This window comes from Taudactylus pleione, unplaced genomic scaffold, assembly GCF_031769625.1.
Source record: "Taudactylus pleione unplaced genomic scaffold, aTauple2 ptg000102l, whole genome shotgun sequence".
NCBI classification, from domain to species: domain Eukaryota; kingdom Metazoa; phylum Chordata; class Amphibia; order Anura; family Myobatrachidae; genus Taudactylus; species Taudactylus pleione.
Genome location: NW_028284504.1, coordinates 3,100,370 through 3,120,883, shown reverse-complemented (window position 1 = coordinate 3,120,883; position 20,514 = coordinate 3,100,370). Strand labels below are relative to the sequence as shown.

General features: G+C 43.5%; 1 protein-coding gene across 1 annotated transcript in view; it reads left to right on the top strand.

Annotated features, from left to right (window-relative positions):
* Window positions 1-17,679, top strand: part of PLCD3 (phospholipase C delta 3) — an 88,644-nt gene extending 70,965 nt beyond the window's left edge. The window contains exons 11-15 of the mRNA XM_088470675.1: window positions 1,667-1,783; window positions 1,904-2,070; window positions 12,238-12,370; window positions 14,270-14,419; window positions 15,285-17,679. Of these exons, the coding sequence (XP_088326801.1) occupies window positions 1,667-1,783; window positions 1,904-2,070; window positions 12,238-12,370; window positions 14,270-14,419; window positions 15,285-15,373 (656 nt within the window). The 3' untranslated portion in view covers window positions 15,374-17,679. The remainder of the gene's footprint in view (window positions 1-1,666; window positions 1,784-1,903; window positions 2,071-12,237; window positions 12,371-14,269; window positions 14,420-15,284) is intronic.
* Window positions 17,680-20,514: the final 2,835 nt, after the last annotated feature.

The window sequence follows — 20,514 nt, the reverse complement described above, 5'->3', positions numbered from 1 at the left end:
AGCTGTGCCGGACCCCAGATGACCCTGTTCTTGTAGAGCCTCCCCTTCAGGGACACCGGACACAGGCTACAGTAGCCATGGCGGTTCCCTTCCCAGCGGCTCCTACGTAGCAGGCAGGCTGCAACTGTAAGCAGTCTGCCTGTCCTCAGTGAAAAACAAGTAAAATAAAGATAAAAATAAAAAGGCTGGAGCCAGCCTAATGTCAACCGGCTCTCTCGGGCACATTTCTAAAACTGGGGCTGATGGAGCATAGAGAGGGAGGAGCCAGTCACACTTCTAAATTAGTGCCAGGCTATAACTCTACCACTGTCTATACAGTGTATTGAGCTCCAGTGTCCCCTAGTGGATGAAGGAGAAATAATGTTATAGAATAAATATTACAATGAAGGAAAATCCTAAACACAAGTTAAGGTAAAAATTCTGTTCCTACTCCTTTACAGAATATCTCTCATTGACTACATTATCTTTGTGACATTAGCAGTCAGTGATATAGCAGATTCTTCATTGCTACAATTGTTACTCTTGCTGTTATAACCCAAGCTTTATTTGTACATATAAATGATCCCAGCAGCTCAGTACATTTGAAATTGCCATACAGAAAAAATAGATCTTCTCTTTCTCACACCTTATTTTATGATAAACACAGGGTTTTGTAATCTGTAAAAGTCATATTTTAATCCATCAACCTATAACTTGACCGTGAAATCAAACAAACAAAATATCTTGATGAGCACCTCTAAGCCACAGGTTCTCAAACTAGGTCCTCAGGACCCCCAAACAGTGCATGTTTTCCATGTTTCCACACTGAATCAAGTGCAATAATTAGCTCCACCTGTGAGCCTTTTAAAATGTGTCATTGAGTAATAATTACACCTGATCACCTGCTGGGTGACCTGCAAAATGTGAACTGTGTGGGGTCCTGAGGACAGAGTTTGAGAACCACTGCTCTAAGCACTTCCTAATGAAGAATGTTATACAAAATTGCTTCAAATAATATATTATCCAATAGTAAAATTTGTATTTTAATGGAGATAAAAATTAAAACATATACAAATTAGTAATCAAGTGGTCATATAAAGTGCAAAAAATTAATTCCATATACACCATTCATATTCAAAGTGCAATACTTAGTGCAAGTAAGGTGCAAAAACATATGTAATTACATATGTAATTCCCTTGGTCTCCTAACCCTTTGGGCTGGTGGTGTGCGTAAACTCTTGGTCAAGAGTCCTTGTGGATTAAGGCAGTTTAAACTACACACCACCAAGCATTGCTTCTGGGAAAGCATTCAAAAGCAGCATAGCTGTTGACACAATATGTTTCGGATGCCAAAAGTGTCCTTTTTTCAAGTGTAGATTGAATGGTGTATATGGAATTTGTTTTTTGCAGCACTTTATGACATATCTTGATTCCTAATTTGTATATGTCTTTTATCTCCATTAAGATACATTCTCCTTTGAGTTGAGAAATTATACTTTTGGATAATATATTTCGTATAACATTCTTCATAAAGAAACGCTTTGAGGTACTCATCAATATATTTTGTTTGTTTGATTTCACGGTCAAGGTATAGGTATATAACTTGCATTTGTTGAGTTTCTGAGCTGCATGTTCATTGTGCATTTTATAGCCCTATTATTTATTGTGATATTTTAACCCATTACAGGTAGCACTTTGGTTCGCTATAATACCCGGCAACTCAGCCGTATTTATCCTGATGGATTGCGAGCCAACTCTTCCAACTTTAGCCCACAGGAGATGTGGAACGCAGGCTGCCAGCTTGGTGAGGACTGTTTCATAAGATCTGCATATTCCTACATTATGTCCCCTATTGCTTTTGGATTAGTAGATGTCTATATTTTGGAACCATTTTCCTTTTTTACTTGTATTTTCTATTCTACAGTGGCTCTGAATTTCCAGACTCCAGATTACAAGATGGATTTGAACAGGGGACGTTTTCAGGATAATGGATTCTGTGGATATGTCCTGAAACCAGAATTCTTGCGGAGAGAGGATACTTACTTTAACCCAGAGGATCTCAGTGGCAGTGTGAAAATTTTGAATATCAAGGTGAGCATCTGTTGGTGGATCATGGGAATTTATTAAGAAAGAGGATAATAGAGACCGGGTTGCTTTTCGGGATAAGATTCTACATTCCTAACCAGGGTTTACTTCCCTTTAAGTGGGTTAATCAGTCATAAAATTAATGTATGCCTTCTATTTTTTTTTATTTTATTGCAAACCCTATAGAAATGTGAGGAATGAAAATGTGCTAGCTTGACAAGTAATATGCCTGATTATTTGCACCAAAGAAAAATCATAGAATGATAATTGTATTGCTTGTAGATGCCCATATTGTAGTTTGCTTATGTCGGCAAAGTGTACATCTTCTTAAATAACAGTTCAAGGGTGAATTACGACATTTGTTGTTCATCTATAAGCCTGTATTCTGGATCTAAATAAGCAACTAACACTGCGGTCCATTACCAACATGAAGAGGATCTGCTTAATGATGATTTCATGATCACTCAGCAAATACCCTCACTTGGTTTGATGGCTGGTCATGGTGCGAGGGCTTGCGTGCATCAGTGGTCCTGAGAACTATGCCATCGGTGGTTGACTACTGGCAGGGTCTCTTATGGTGGGCAGCTCTCAGTTGAGGTGCCATACGAAGACAAACCACAGAATAAAGGTCTGGCTGTCTACTTCCGGATTTAGCCTCGAAAACATTAAGGCGATTTGTTAAAAAAGCAAATTCCGATTTAGTGCTGAAAGACGAGCCCCTCAGGTAAGAAGGCACTCAACAAACTACTGGGTGACGAGCTGAAGACTTCTCATAGATGTGGTTGTACCAAAGCCTTCAGGACATATAACTGCTCATACCACCATGCATGAAATGAGAGTAAGAAGTTGCAAATATACTTTACACATTAGGACATGGAATGTACGAACTATGGCCCTCATTCAGAGCCGCACGCTCTGAATGAGGGCCGTCCTCCATAAAAATGGAGCGTCCTCCTGGACGCTCGTATAGCTGTGGGTCACCACCCACAGCACATACGAGCGTGCAGGATGATGGTCGCGATGGTCTTGACCATCGCGACCATCGCCAGTGCGACCAGAAGCCTGTGGTCGGGTTTTTCGACCACAAGCCCTGGAGTGATTTTGGCTCTATCAGAGCCAAAATCACTCCCACTGACATCACTAGTGATGTCAGTGGGGCCGGCTTCTGACGGTAGGCGTTCCCTTGGGAACGCCTCCGTCTGGGAGGCACGCCCCCAGCACGCCCACCAAAGGGGGCGTGCTGTCAATCAACATCGACAGCACGCCCCCTTTGATCAGACACAACGAGCAAAGGAAAGTCCTTCGCTCGTCGCGTCTGCCGCATGCGCACGACGGAGCTCCCTCCGTCGTACGCATGCACAGTGCACACCATCGACCCACTTGCGAGCGGACAGCCGCTTGCGAGTGGGTCTGAATGAGGCCCTATGAACCAAGGAAAGCTGGAAGTGATAAAGAATGAAATGGGATGAGAAAATCTTGATGTGCTGGGTATGAGTGAACTGGATTTGTACACTTTGAATCAGATGGGCATATGCCATATTATGCTGGTAATGAAAAGCACAGAAGAAATTGTGTTGCATTTATAATCAAGCAACTTGACGTGTGAAAATTCCCTGTAAAAATGTAAAAAAATTGAAAAAGACCAAAATGGATGTCTAAGAAAGGTTTACAAATATCTAAAAAATGCAGAGCTGCTAAGGCTAGGCCTGACAAAGATGCCTGTAAATTACTTAATTGAAATTCCCAACATGCAGCAAGGCAAGACAAAGAAAAGTACTACAATGATGCATGCAAGGAAGTAGAATCAGAAACTATTAAAGGAAGAACAAACTCGGCCTTCAAAAAGCTAAGAGAGCGAGAGAAAATTCCAACCTCGAATAGTTCTACTAAGATCTCGAGGATCCATGCTGAATGATCCAGAGATGATCAAGAGCGAATGCAAAGAATATACTGAGTCTTTGTATTGCAAAGATCAAGCTGTGCAACAGCATTTACAACATATACCATATGATCAGAAACCATCAGTAATGAGGGAAGAAGTTGAAGTGGCATTAAAAGCCTTATCAAAGAACAAAGCACCAGGCACTCATGGTATTCATATGGATATACTGCAGAACTCAGAATCAGCTATCACAGTACCAACAAAACCTTGCCAGCAAATATAGAAGACATCATCATGGTCTAAGGACTGGATAAGATCTGTGTTCATATCAATACTGAGAGATCCAATGACTGTGGAAATTATTGAACAATTGCTTATTCCACATGCTAGCAAGAGGCTGCTCAAGATTATCCAATGGAGACTAATTGTATATGGAGCATGGATTGCCCGAAATACAAGCAGGGTCCAGAAAAGGAAGCAGCACAAGAGACATTATAGCAGATGTAATGTGGATGCTTGAAAAGACCAAAGAATATCATAAAGACATCTATATGTGTTTCCTAGACTACAGGTAGGCCTTTGACTGTGTCATTCATGAAAACCTCTGGAGCACATTAAGAAATATGGGTATACCAGAACATCTGTTAATCCTGAAACTCTACATAGATCAAGAAGCTTTAGTTCGAATAGATCAAGGAGAAACAGATGTTTAAAATCAGCAAAGGTGTACAACAAGGCTGCATTCTCTCGCCATATCGGTTTAACCAGTATGCAAAGCAAATAAGAGATTACGGGCTATACGAAGAAAAGCAGGGTGTAAGAATTGAAGGATGACTTATCAATAACCTCCATTATGCTAATGAAACCACATTGCTAGTGGAAAGTGAAGTAGATCTGAAACAGCTTCTAGAATGTCATCTAAAAATAGGCTTGCTTCTAAATGTGAAGACAAAGATTTTAACTGTCAACCTTAGTCATTTTCACCTAAATGGAGAAGAAATTTAAATAGCAGATAATTTTAGCCTAGTGCGATTACTAATCAACACGAAAACAGCACTTAGACTAGAAATCCAAAAACTAATAGCACTTGGCAAAACAGCCGTGAGGGATCTTGATGAGATATTCAGAGAGTTAGGTTTAGGCTCTGTGGGTGTTAGGATACTTATCAACAGGTGACTGTATCTGAACCCTGTTGGGATGCCAGCATCGATATTCTGACTGCTGGCATCCCGTACCCAACCCCTGGGGTTCACAGACAGATAATACTGAGAAGAAAGGCTATAGGTAAAGTGTAAGTGAAGCTTGTCCTGATCTGACATCCCAGTAATATTGGGGATGTCTGTTCATGGGTAGCACTGCTAGAGCAGGATACTTCCACTAGCAACCAGTGGAATAACTGGCCTCTACTGCACACATAATACCTTTTTGACTGGAACAAACAATTTAAAAAGAGAATGGTATTTAATGTCCTGGCAACAGATTAGCCTAACGGTTTATAGTTTCCCAAATGCTCAAGTTCAGCATCTTGGAAAACAGGATTTTGGTACTTACCGATAAATCCCTTTCTCCGATTCCACAGGGGACACTGGAGTTCAAGACAGTGGGGTATAGACGGTGGTAGAGTAGAGCCTGGCACTTTAAAAAAAAAAAATCTAGAAGTGTGACTGGCTCCTCCCCCTCTATGCCCCATCAGCCCCAGTTTAAGAACTGAGCCCGAGAGGAGACGGAGGACAACAGGAAAACAAGGAGAAAGAGAAGCCCACAGAACGAAACAAGACCGACTGAAGGAGAACAGAGGCAACCACTGCAGGGAATTATGCAGTCACACAACCATAGAAGGAACCAAACAACTGGCAGGTACGCAGCGCTGGGCGGGCGTCCAGTGTCCCCTGTGGAATCGGAGAAAGGGATTTATCGGTAAGTACCAAAATCCTGTTTTCTCCTTCATCCACTAGGGGACACTGGAGTTCAAGACAGTGGGGACGTCCCAAAGCCAACCTCCCGGGTGGGAAGCGCGGAGAACATGCCGACCCTTTGGCCAACAGAAACAGGGACCGCCAAGAACCAGAGGTTCAATGGAAGGCAAGAGCGGAGGATCAAGTGTAGTGAGCCAGGAGACAATCAGAACTCCAAGCGGAACAGACACAGAACTTCCACAACTTACAGCGTAAATAGAATGGAATAAGTGGCTAGCGAGAAAACACCCTCAGGTGAGAAGCATCAGAACCCTGTAAACTCAGCTGAAAACAGACCAAACCAGACTATTGGGAGCAGAGAGCTCCAACCAGAATCCATATGAGAAGGGCAGTAACCCGAGAACAAAATTCGAGAAAACCGTACCAGATTCGGAAACAGGAAACTGCAGCTGTCGCAGATAGCAGAATACCAGCACTGTTGGACATAATCATATAGATACAAGTATAACGATACCAATCTACAGAAACAGTGCTGATCCTGTCCACAGACTCCTAACAAAGAGATTTGCAGGGAGGTAAAAGTCAAGGCCGAACAGTCACCATCAACCATTCTGGAGGTCCAACTACTACAAGGTTGTAAACCAGTAGAAGGAAAAGACCATGAGTGGAGATCACACTGGGGACGAAGCAGAGGCAGCATCTAGAGGATTGAGATTACAATACCTTCAGAGGGTCAGACAGCAGAACCCCACTCCGAAAACAGAGTAGAAAACAGCGACTGAACACCTGCAGCTGAAAAGAAAATCACAGCCATAAACTCCAAAACAACAGACAATTCCCAACATGATAGAAGTGCGTAGACAGTACCAACTGCTGGCCTGAACATATTCTGAAACACACAGGATACCCTAGCAGTTAAAGAGCACGTATGCAACAGCCACCCAGGGAGAGCTACCAATATAGGGAAGCATTCCATACAGCAAGGCTAGAGCACTAGGACAACCCTGAAAGTACCAGTCAGGTACCAGTCAACAGATTCTAGTAGAATAGTGTCACTAATCTCAATGTTAAAACTATGCACCAGGGAAGCTCTAAAATGTAGAGCCAACTGATTAACAGAGCGGATGGCTGCTAGGACCACCACTAGGGTGCATAAGGGAGAATAACGGCTATGCCATGTCAGGTTGGGCATTAGTGGGGTAAGCCCGCTTACCTATGAGCGTCCAAAAGCCCTCTGGACGCTATGTAGAATGTCACTGACCTTTTCCATCTCACAGCAACCTGCCCCATCAGGTATAGGGAGTAGCTTCAGTGGGCTAAGACCCTATGCTCTACAGCACGGACTTCAGCCTGGAGATGTTGAGGTAGAAAACACTGTATAAACTAGCAAAATGTTAGTGGAGACAAGGAGGTTGTACAACAGTACTCTGCACCTGAGCTGGTTATATTAGGGATGTGTATCCATATAGAAACTTTTCATAAAACAGAAAACGGTCTGCTCGTGTAAGTATCAGTACATTAACACTTATAAAGGTGAAGTGTGTATTACGCCCACAAATCTAATACAATCCAGGCCTGACCCTGCCTATATCAGCGGGTGGCCCTAGGCCTTCATTTAATTTAACAAATGAAGCCCTGAGGATGGAATAGAACCTGGATGCTCTATGTACAGATAGAGTGTACCTAGGGGCCCTTTAGACACTCATGTATTAAAATATGTGACAAGACAATAATATGGAGTACCGGAATCTATACGGAGAAGGGTACCTGTACATAGACAGAGTGCGTTCGTTATTCCCAGAAAAGAAGGGATATATCTGTAGTGATAACCCCCATAGGGTTAAAAACCAGGTTTTTCCAATTATTAGAAAATATTCATACATACACACAGACAACATAGTTGCATGAGAAGGCAATCTCTTTGAAAGGAAGAGTAGTGCCTACACAGCAAGTTAACTTGTCAGACTCCTGCACGGGGAGATCAGCATGCCATATCTATACATGTCCTGCCTCAGGAGATCAGCATGCTACATATATATATATATACACACATATATATATATATATACATATATATACATATATACGCACACACATACATATATTATACACACATATACATACATAACACAAATATCCCGCCTTCTTAGTGTCTTATAAGTTTGCTACCAAGTGCAAAGTTGAAAATAATCATAGATCACCCTAAAGGGGGGCGTCATAGATAGGGACTGACAAGAACAGAACTATAACCCCAGGAGGATTAAAGTACATATGATTAAATAATCACCAGTTATTTATATGGTGACAAGTTGGCCACTCACATTTGGAGTAAACCAGAGTGCCACAGGGAGAGTATACAAACTCCGCACTGATGTGGGAAAGGTGGGAACCGAACCCACAACCTCCGCGCTGGGAGGCGGGAACGCCAACCACCACCCCATCTGAGCTACTATATATATATATATATATATATATATATATACACACATGTACATACAAGAAGGCCCCAGTTATGTATAGGGTTCATAACAGAAGCAATGCCTTAGGGAATTGCGACTATCATTATGTAAGCTGCAGAACTTGACTCTAGTCTATAGAGCCACCATTAATATATATATATGGATAAAGCTGACAGCTATTGGTAATCCCAGGCGGCTTCCCATCCGTGGAATATAGGTATATACCCACATACAAAACCCTAGGGACAGATGGTGTAAAGCGGAATTATTGTATTAACTACCGCATCAGGAGAGACCAGCCTCCAATCGCAAACCTCTCTTATAAAATATGCTATGTACCAGACATAAAACTGATAACAGATCCTACCTCTACCTTTATGGTAAGGATAAGAAGCGATAGATATTTATCTCCAAACATGCATACCTACATACAAGATTAGTAGGTGACGATAATAATTTGAAAATAGAACATGAGCAATAGTAGAGCTATGGAAGGAATTGAGCCACAAGACAAAATTCACTCCAGACATGTATATATTTTAAAGCAGGGCTTAGTATAAAATACAAATACATACATGTGGCTTACCTCCACGCAGGGGAACTGCTCATGTGCCGCCTGTGGTCGTCATTCTGCTACGGCATAGGAAGCAGGATATTTTAGCAGCGTGCTATCCCAGACTATCCTGGGACCCTTCTGTTACTGGTTACTTACTTTAAAAGCGGGAATCAAAAAGACAACCTCCATGCTGTGAGGCAGCAATGCCAACCCCCACACCGGCAGTAACTAACTTCCTCTTGTATGTGCTGCTGAATGGAGCACCTAAAATATAATCTATATAGATGCACATATGCATACCTTCTAAGGTAAACACAGAAGGCTGGTGAGAACTAGAAGTTTTTAAAAACCAGCCTATAAGTTAGTATATGTGCTGCCACATATATGTATGGGAAGAGTACTGCCCCTCTATAAGGTGAGCCATAACCTGGGTATGGGACGCAATAATCTGCTAACCCTGGGTTAAGGGTATGCTATAACCATAAATTCTGGCAGCAACACCAGAACAGTGACTAAGGTGAGCCAATGTAAAACAATGTTCATTTAGGCAGGGTAGCTAGTGCACCCTGAGGTAGCCTTCACAAGCAATTAGATTAAGCTATGCAACCTTTGTATAGAACCAAGGGGAAGCCTGACAGGGGGTAATACCAGTCATTTACTTTCATAACCGCATAATGCGGTGTTAAGCAAAAAGGGTATTGGGCTAGTTCCCATACTGCTAGCAACCAGCTATCTACTATAGCTAGCACTACTCCTGTCAAACAGTGACAGGCATCCCCTACCTTTTGCGCTTCAGCATTCCCAGCGTAGGAGGGGGAGGGTGGCGCGTAGGAGACCCACGCTAATAATCCCTGCTGTTAGGGCAGCCCGAAAGAGGGAAAACGGGAGGCGGCTGCTGGAGTGTGGGAGGAAACCGGAGTACCCGTAGGAAACCCACGCAAGTACAGGGAGAATATACAAACTCCACACAGTTAGGGCCGTAGCGGGAACTGAACCCATAACCTCAGTCGCTAACCATTACACTTAATGTGCTTTCCCTCATGCAGGCGGCTGTCTGCACAGCACTCCGTCTGGGTGCCTCTTCGCGGGGGAAGTAATGCAGAGAATGTCTGCGCTGCTGCGCTAACAGGAAAACACCCCCAAAAGCAGGCTGCTACACGTTAGTGGAGGAAGCCATGCCGCCGCTGAAGTACTAAGTGCCCGTCCGGGGGCTGTGGGATGACACCGCTCCGTCTGTCAGCCCAGCCACTAAAAAGCATAGGGTCGCGGCGTCTCCTCCTTTGTATATTAGAGGAGAGCTGCTGGTTAGTTATAACATTAAAGCCCTTTTGCTATAGAGCTAATCTATCTGCTGAAGCGAGCACTGGTAGAACCGCGCTGCTCTCAGATGAGGGAGAGCACAGGCCAGACTATAGATGGCGCCGCTAACATGCATGACGCGCCCTTTCCATAATACCGGCTTTTATATATATGCGCGCCAAGGACCGCGCTGCTTGTCAGCGCTGCACTGCCTCCTGTAGAGGGACTCGTCTGGCTTCCGAAGCCGGCACCTTACACTGCTTGTGCAGATGGCGGGACCTCGCCTGTCAGCGCTGTACTGTTTAATGAGCAGCAGTGCGGCGTCTATCATTACTGTGTGATCTACTCACCCAGCATTACAACTCCTATATAGAGGAGGGAGGAGCAGGTGTCCTCAGTGACCGCCGCGGCATCACCGCGCTTTTGATGTTGCAGGGGCCGCGCTCCATCCCCTCCTTCAATTAAGAGGGTGATGGCTAGGAATAAGCCAGAGACCCTGACGCTGACTGTTGAGTGCAGCGGCGGGTCTCGTCAGCAGCTCCGACACCACCACGTGGCAGGTTGGAAGGAGCTGTGTATGACAAGCGCGCAGCACGCGCTGTCCCTAAACCCAGCGTTTTGGCCCACCGCTCCAGCTAGTCAGGAGTGGTGGGATATACTTACAAACTGCTGCGGCCGGGTTGCTGGGCTGGGGGGCAAATGAGGAAACCCGGACACGAACCGGTTTCAGTTGTGTCGGGTCCTCATGGAGTCTGATGACTCTGTTTAAAGTCCCCCCTCAGGGTCACCGGACACAGGCTGCAGTAGCCGTGTGGTGCCCTCCCGGCGGCTCCCACGTAGCAGGCAGACTGCCACAGTAAACAGTCTGCCTGTCCTCAATGCTTTAAATAAAAAGCTCTGAAAAAATAAAATAAAATAAATTATACTTAAAAAAGGCTGGAGACAGCCTGATGTGCTTCCGGCTCTCTCGGGCACATTCTAAAAACTGGGGCTGATGGGGCATAGAGGGGGAGGAGCCAGTCACACTTCTAGATTTTTTTTTTTTAAAGTGCCAGGCTCTACTCTACCACCGTCTATACCCCACTGTCTTGAACTCCAGTGTCCCCTAGTGGATGAAGGAGAAAATAGGTAGATTGCTTAGGAAGAAGCACATTTACGTAACATTACGTTTGGTAAAGTATCTGGCCTAGATTGTATTTACCCATATGTACTGGAGGAACTATGATTATAGATAATCAACAGCTTATTATATGTATATGGACACCTATAATGGAAGCAGTACTAAAAGGTTGGTGGAAGGCAGATATGATCCTAATATTTACTATTGGGAAAAAAAAAAAAGAGAAAATCAAATCCAGACAAGTGATCCTGATATGGGTAAAAAAATAAATAATTCTATAAGATGACCTAAATATATATTACTGAAAATAAAATGAGACACAAAATGCTTTAGTCATTTTCTTTATATAAGGGACTACTCAAACCAAACTAAGGAAGAGGAAGCAGCGTACTTCTAAATGGAATGTAGGACCAAATGACGGGTTGGGCAGAGAAATGGCAGAAGAGCTTCAATGTAGAAAAATGTAAGGTAATTCATTGATGCCTTGGTATTAGTTTTGCTACCTTTAAATAAAATGATACAATTAGGGAAATCTGATATGGTAAAGACTTAAGGTGCCCATGCACGGTGCGATATAGCAGCTGATCCAACAGATTGGTGCAGTATCGCTGCTATAATCGTACAGTATGTGGGCATGATATTGGATAGAGTGTGCTCCCGTACATCGCACCTCCAGATCTTACAGCATGTTCACTTGATCTGGGGATGCGATGTACGATCCCATGCAGCACTATGCATGTGGGGGAGGGGGGGGGCCGGCATATCGGGCGGTCGGCCACCCGATCGCACAGTGTGTGTGGACTGCCCAATATAATCGGCCGTCGGATTCCCCATTGTGGCGCAAGGTGCATATCGCACCGTGTGTGGGCGGCTTTAGGGTTTGTTTTCTATTTTCTTGTAATAAAAGCAACATCTGGCACTTTATTTTTTTTCCCCACTAGATTATTTCAGCTCAACAACTTCCTAAATTAAACCAGGAGAATCCGAACTCTATTGTAGACCCATTTGTACGAGTGGAAATCCACAGTCTAGGCAAAAAGAGGGAGCAGGAGACTAATTACATCCTCAACAATGGTGAGGTCCATTCCTGTGGATATTGTTTATTATCTGTTTGAAGATTGTCAGTTGGGTCAGAGAAATATTGTGTGTGCAATATCACTTAATACCAACTCCCTATTTTTTTGGGAAATGTAGTAGTTATAACAGTTCTCAACTTTTACTACATACATACATACATACATACATACATACATTTGGACAGCAGTTTGATGCATACATGGTCCAAAACAACCGGCTTAGCATCAGTTAGGTTATCCACACTGATAACAATATTGAACAGTTACAAGCAGTTTATGTCCATACAGTGCATCCGGAAAGTATTCACAACGCTTCACTTTTTCCACATTTTGTTATGTCACAGCCTTATTCCAAAATGGAATAAATTCATTTTTGTCCTCAAAATTCTACACACAATACCCCATAATGACAACGCATAAAAAGGTTTGCGATTTTTGCAAATTGAATAGAAAAAAAACCCTTAGAAATCAAATGTACATAAGTATTCACAACCTTTACTCAATACTTTGTTGATGCACCTTTAGCAGCAATTACAGCCTCAAGTCTTTTTGAATATGATGCCACAAGCTTGGCACACCTATCTTTGGGCAGTTTCGCCCATTCCTCTTTGCAGCACCTCTCAAGTTCCATCAGGTTGGATGGGAAGCTTCAGTGCACAGCCATTTTCAGATCTCTCCAGAGATGTTCAATTGGATTAAAGTCTGGGCTCTGGCTGGACCACTCAAGGACATTCCCAGAGTTGTCCTGAAGCCACTCCTCTGATAACTTGGCTGTGTGCTTAGGGTCGTTGTCCGCTGATAGATGAACCGTCGCCCCAGTCTGAGGTCAAGCGCGCACTGGAGCAGGTTTTCATCCAGGATGTCTCTGTACATTGCTGCATTCATCTTTCCCTCGATCCTGACTAGTCTCCCAATTCCTGCCACTGAAAAACATCTCCACAGCATGATACCCCACCATGCTTCACTGTAGGGATGGTATTGGCCTGGTGATGAGCGGTGCCTGGTTTCCTCCAAATAGAACGCCAGGAATTCACACCAAAGAGATAAATCTTCGTCTTATCGTGGTCTGAGAGTCCTTCAGGTGCATTTTGGCAATCTCCAGACGGGCTATCATGTGCTTTTTACTAAAGAGTGGCTTCCGTCTGGCCATTCTACCATAGAGGCCTGATTGGTGGATTGCGGCAGAGATGGTTGTCCTTCTGGAAGGGTCTCCTCTCTCCACAGAGGAATGCTGGAGCTGACAGAGTGACTATCGGGTTCTTGGTCACCTCCCCCAATCGCTCAGTTTAGACCGCCGGCCAACTCTAGGAAGAGTCCTGGTGGTTCCGAACTTCTTCCATTTACGGATGATGGAGGCCACTGTGCTCATTGGGACCTTCAAAGCAGCAGATATTTTTGTTCCCTTCCTCAGATTTGTGTCTCCAGACAATCCTGTCTCAGAGGTCTACAGACAATTCTTTGGACTTCATGCTTGGTTTGTGCTCTGACATGCACTGTCAAGTGTGGGACCTTATATAGACTGGACATGATTTTGAAAGGCATACACCTATTAACTGAATTTACCACAGGTGAACTCCAATTAAGCTGTAGGAACATTTCAAGGATGATCAGTGGAAACAGGATGCACCTGAGCTCAATTCTGAGCTTCATGGCAAAGGCCGTGAATACTTACAGTATGTACATGCGATTTTTTTTTTAGTTTTTTTTTTTTTTTTTTTTAAATTAAATTTGCAAAAATCTAAAAAAAATGTTTTACATGTTGTCATTATGGGGTATTGTGTGTAGAATTTTGAGGACAAAAATCAATACTTTCCAGATGCACTGTATATTATGGACAGCTTTACGCATACATTGAGCTTGTAACCCCCACCACTAAAGAATACCCACCTTTTCACAGGGTTTAATCCTACCTGGAATGAGACACTACGGCTGGAATTGCTGTGTCCGGAGTTGGCACTTGTCAGATTTGTAGTTGAGGATTATGACAAAACATCCAGTAATGACTTTGTGGGACAATACAGTCTACCGTTCCTCAGTATGAAACAAGGTAAGAGGAAAAGGGGTCTTAGATGGACAGGATTAAGGGAAGTCACATGTACACAAAGCAGTATGAATGGGATAAAGGCACAGAGAAGCAGAAACAAATCAAGAGGAGTAGGCAAGAACACCAAGTAGTAAGAGCAGAGAAAATGGCAGGAGAGGAAGAACAGCGGCAGCAGAGTGATGAGAAATATTGGCATAAAGGTGCAGAGTATTGGGATAAGAGTGTATAGGAAAAAGCAGCGTGGAGAAAGGATATGTGGTAAGGGAGCAGCGTGGAGAAAAGAGATGGGGGTAAGGGAGCAGCGTGGAGAAAGGAGATGGGGGTAAGGGAGCAGCGTGGAGAAAGGAGATGGGGGTAAGGGAGCAGCGTGGAGAAAGGAGATGGGGGTAAGGGAGCAGCGTGGAGAAAGGAGATGGGGGTAAGGGAGCAGCGTGGAGAAAAGAGATGGGGGTAAGGGAGCAGCGTGGAGAAAGGAGATGGGGTAAGGGAGCAGCGTGGAGAAAGGAGATGGGGGTAAGGGAGCAGCGTGGAGAAAGGAGATGGGGGTAAGGGAGCAGCGTGGAGAAAGGAGATGGGGGTAAGGGAGCAGCGTGGAGAAAGGAGATGGGGGTAAGGGAGCAGCGTGGAGAAAGGAGATGGGGGTAAGGGAGCAGCGTGGAGAAAGGAGATGGGGGTAAGGGAGCAGCGTGGAGAAAGGAGATGGGGGTAAGGGAGCAGCGTGGAGAAAGGAGATGGGGGTAAGGGAGCAGCGTGGAGAAAGGAGATGGGGGTAAGGGAGCAGCGTGGAGAAAGGAGATGGGGTAAAGGTACCAGGTAGTGTGCGCAGCATAGATACAGGATGTTTATAATTTTATCTAAATTTCTTTAGGCTACCGTCATGTTCATCTGCTTTCCAAGGATGGAGCTGCCCTGTCCCCAGCTACACTGTTTGTACACATGCACATTGAAGATCCATGAGAAACTAGACACTGGACAAAGTCTGGTGGTTACAGACCTCTATTTTTAATAGAATATCTCACATCTGGAAGTGGGAAAACAGTCAGAGCTCTCCAATCAGACCTTATGTGACAGAGGTCTTTTTCCACGTCTCAGTTCTACATTTTCCAGTGCCTTATACTCCATAGTGTCAGTAGACATTACTACAGCCATGACACTTCTCCATAAGGAGCAGTAGTCTGAACACAGGGTAGTACAACAGTGTTTTAAAGTTTCTATAAACTAAGCAAACATTTTAAATATATAGAACTATAAATCTGTGGTAGATAAGTTTGTAAAAAAAAAATCAAAACAAAACGATAGAAGTGTGAAAGTAATTTCAACTAAATGGGACTTATTTGATGCAAGATAATTTAGGTGGAATTAATGTGACGTCTGCATTTCTTCTATAGCGTCCATTTGCTTTGCAAGCACCTCTCCAGGACTGGGCCAAACTTTCCCTTAGCCTTGAGAAATATAGACATTTGTAAATATTTACAAGCTCATGCATTGCATTTGAAGAGAAATATTTAATGCACTAATAGACTGCCTCACGTACATATCTTACACATATCAACTAACCCACTACACACCCACATACTGTATGTTCAGTTACTTAAACAATTATCTTGGGAGTAGACAAACATTCACATCAGTGCTTAAGAAGTATTGACTTTCAATAGCATGGTTGCATCTTATTCACCAAAGCTTTGGGTGCTAACATTTAACATAAACACACGTAAGTACATTTATAAGTGTTCATCTATGTATAAAAATGAGACAGTCACCAGACAAGCCTTAAATATGTTACAGAAAAATATTGTAATTCTGTCTCATTGGGTACGGACTTGAGGTGCTGTTGCTGTGGCAGCTTCCTACTGATGTGAGCCAAAGAACATTAATTCAGGAAGAAATCAGTATAAATGTTGAAACAATGAATTTTGTACATGAGCGGCATCAGCAGCAGCGGATGAATCAGGTAATACAAAATGTCACAGGACGAATGGTAAAAAAGAAAAAAACACATTCACAGCAGTTATATGCAGTATGTGCACTAGTTTACAGTGGTTCCCAAACTTTTTTGAATCATGGCACCCTAAAGTAACAGCATTTTTTTCCACTGCACCCCTAGGCCAAATGTTTCTTATTGAGGAATTCAGAAAAAAAAAAAAAAAAAATTAAAGTAAATTGTGCTGACCAGTCATCCTTAGGTTTGATAATGCGGTGGTGAACAGGGTTGTGCTTCTGTTTGCCCACATACTTTATGACTGCCAGTTATCATCACCACTGGTTTTACCCATCACATTGACCATAAATAATTTGATTTGGTGCTGGACCACCAATCCATGGCACCCCTACAAGTGCCCCACTCACCCAGTTTGGGAACTTCTGGTTTACTATATGGTGTTATTAGCAGAAATGCTATAATCAGTCACAGCTGTAATTTAGCATTAAACCGTTTAGTGGAAGTTAATGAATGGAAACTTTAAATTCTTTCTGTGGCCAAAAATCTATTTATATCAGATTATTGCATATGAAAAGTACAGCCACACTGAGCAAATGGCAGAGGGCATAGTTTGGATCTACTGGTCCCCCAAAAAATAATATAAAGAGAATGGAAAATTTCAGCTACTGCTGAGCCACATCGGTACATATACAATGTCCCCAGCCATATCTGATCAAGCAGTTTGATGAGCCCTCACATTTAGTGTAGAATTGGCATATAATTCTTGATAATCTTCTAAATTTGCCCAGATAAACCTGGGCTGCATCTGTATTTTACCTACACACATCATAACTTACATACCTATAGAGAATATAAACAGAAGAGTCCTTACAAGGAATAACCTGAAAATAAATACAATTTAGAAAAAGAAAAAGCTGCCGGCACGGCAGGCGCTTTCTAGGGCATAAAAGTGTTATTCATTGTCAAGGTAAGCTTTTAAGAAAGTGTGATGTTCTTATCTCCTACATTACTGGATATTAGTCTTTAACTCATGTGACCTTATTTAGCTACCTGCAATGATTCTTAGAACAAAAAAGGAGGAGATCCTCACTCAATAAATGGAATATATTACCCGAAGCATTGCCTGAATATATCGCCGTATTTTCACTGAAACGCACTTCCTAGTGCAGAATTCCTTAGAATATAAAAGTACGTTTGAATTGTTGGTGGGTATTAGGAGCCTCAAAACAGACATACACTACATGGGATGCAGTATATAGACCGGCGGACTAAATGCCGCCGGTCTATATCACAACACGAGAAGCCCAACGCATTTAATACAGCATCAAAATACAGATGCCTATCTGAATACCGAACGAGGTACGTCCGGGGCGTCCTTAGCGTTAGCCGCAGGGGGGTAGGGTAGCGAGGTTAGGTTTTTTTGGGGGGGGGGAAGGTTAGGCACCCCTGGGGTGGAAAGTTAAGCACCCCCGTGAGGGTTAGGTTTACGCACCAACCCGGGGGTTTAGGGTTAGGCACCCCTAAGGGAGGGTAGAGGGGGGGGGGGGGGGGGGGGGAGAGGGGGGGTTAAGGTACTTACCAGCCGGCATCTCCTGCTGTCGGGCTTCTCGTGTTGGGATTTAAACAGCCGCCGGTATTACATACTGATTTCACACTACATGCCCAAAGTTGTGTGTACACACGAATATCACACCCTTGTGCGCTTGCTGAACATCTCATTCCAAAATGTTGGTCTCCTCCTTTGGTGCAGTAACAGCCTCCACACTTCTGGGAAGACTCTCCACTAGGTGCATGGATTTGCATCCATTTAGCCACAATATAATTAGATTAAGTTGGGCAATGAAGTCAGCATTCCAGTTAATCTCGAAGGTATTTAATGGGATTGATGTCCGGGCTCTGGCCCTGATTCAGAGGTGCTCACTCTGAATCAGGGCGGGCGTTTTTGTTTTGACCGGCCTCCTGGCCGCTCACATAGCTGTGGGTGACCACCCACAGCTTTTGCGAGCGGCCAGGTGATGGTCGCGACCATCGGGTTTGCGTCGAAACCCTTGTGGTAGGGTCTCGTCCGTCGCAAGCCCTCGTGATGTCAGTGGGGCCGCCCCCCAAACGGCAAGCATTCCTTCGGGAACGCCTTTGTTTGGCCAGCCACACCCCCGTACCCGCCTACCAAATGGGGCGAGCTGTCGATCAACATCGACAGCAGCCCCTTTTGGATGTGAGCGCCGGAGCGAGTGATTTCTCGCTCGCTCCGGGGCTTGCGCAGTGCCGGCCCATCGACCCGCTTGCGAGCGGGTCTGAATCAGGCACTCTGTGCAAACCAAATTTGGCAAACTTTTTTTTTTTTTTTTTTATGGACTGGCTTTTGTCATGCTGAAACAGGAAAGGGCCTTCCCAGACTGTTGCAACAATGTAAACAGCACACATTTCTCTAGAACAGTGACGGGCAGCAGGAGACCCTCCAAGACTTTACCTGTTGCCTCCAGCTCTATCCTGCTAGATTATCAGAGTGGTTTGTCATAGCTTGAAACATTTAAAAATACTGTATGTTATTACATATAATTGTCTGTTTCTTTGTTTAAATATATGGTTTTAATTTATTTCTTGGTTTAAGGATAATTTAATCCCTGTTGAGGGTTAGTTGGCTGCCCAATGTGGCCCCTGACCTATATCTGGGTTGCCTATCACTGCTCTAATATGGATTTGCCAAGTGCATTGCTCCCAGTGGCAATGCACTGTGCATGGCGATTTACTGATGCTTGTGTGTGGCAGCTCAGCCATAAATGTGCATCCATCAACAGTTCTTAGTACAGACATTGCTTTCACCAACAGTTTGAAAAAACTTTGGTAGTGAGTGTTACAGACACTTTTCATGCATTTCAGCACATGGCAGTCCTGTCTGCAAGTTTGTGTGGCATATTGCTTTTCAGCTGAGCCGTTTTTGCTCCTAGATATTTTCACTTCACAATAGCAGCACCTACATTTGACAGGAGCAGCTCAAGTAAGGCATAAAACAAAGAAGTGGTAGTAAAATGCCCACTCTCTATTACAGGTTGAGTCTCCCATATCCAAATATTCCGAAATACAGATTTTTTTTTTACCATGACAGTAAAACCTTTGTTTTGCTTTAATGTACACAAACTTTGTTTAAAGCACAAAATTATTACAAATATTGTATAAAATCACCCTTATGCTGGGCATACACTGCCAGATAAAATGTCTGTCAGACCGACAGACATTTTATTTGGCCGGCTGCCAGCCGCAGATGTCCGCGGGAAATACACTGTGAGAGAAATCTCACAGTGTATAGCCCGACATCTGCGCTCCGCCCCCGGGGGAGGAGACATTTCCCTGTTCCTTCCGTAGGAAGGAACACAGGAAATGTCTGTCGGCTGCGATATCGGGCGCATCGTCCCGATAATTGTAGCGTGTATGGCCAGCATTAGGCTGTGTGTATAAAGTCCATATGAAACAAATACATTTCATGTATGTACACAAACTTTGTTTGAGCCACAAAATTATTGAAAATATTGTAGAAGATTACCTGCAGAATGTGTGTATAAGGTGTATCTAAAACATAAAATGCATTCTGTGTGTATATTTGGGTCCCATTCCCAAAATCTCACTATGATATGCAATTATTCCAAAACACGGAATATTCCATTATCGAAAATACTCCTTGTCACCAGCATTTTGGATATAGGAGACTCAACCTGCAGTACATTTACACCAGCATTGTTCATTTGGAGTGATATACAGTACACTGGAAGTTTATTCATCCAGGTATTTTCAACTATTTTCCCATTTAACTGGTGAATTTCTAGCCACTGTTATATGACCAATTTCATAGTGTTTGGATATTCTGCCATATTAAATGGTAGCCATTCCTTTTATGTACACTGATAATGGGTGTGCATTTATGAAGAGGGGAATTCATGGTGGCAGTCATCTGCAGCACTGGTCCAACCACATCTTTCACAGAAAGTATTACTATGATTCTAGATACAGGAAGGGAAATTAATAACAGTGCATGTGCTATCTGTGAAATTAAAGCAGTTAATCGATGTTCAAGTGACATTGCGAATATCAGTTCAACACATGTAATGACCATTTTCAGTGTGTGTAGGCAGCTGGTGTACTGTAATGCAGACCTGCCCCC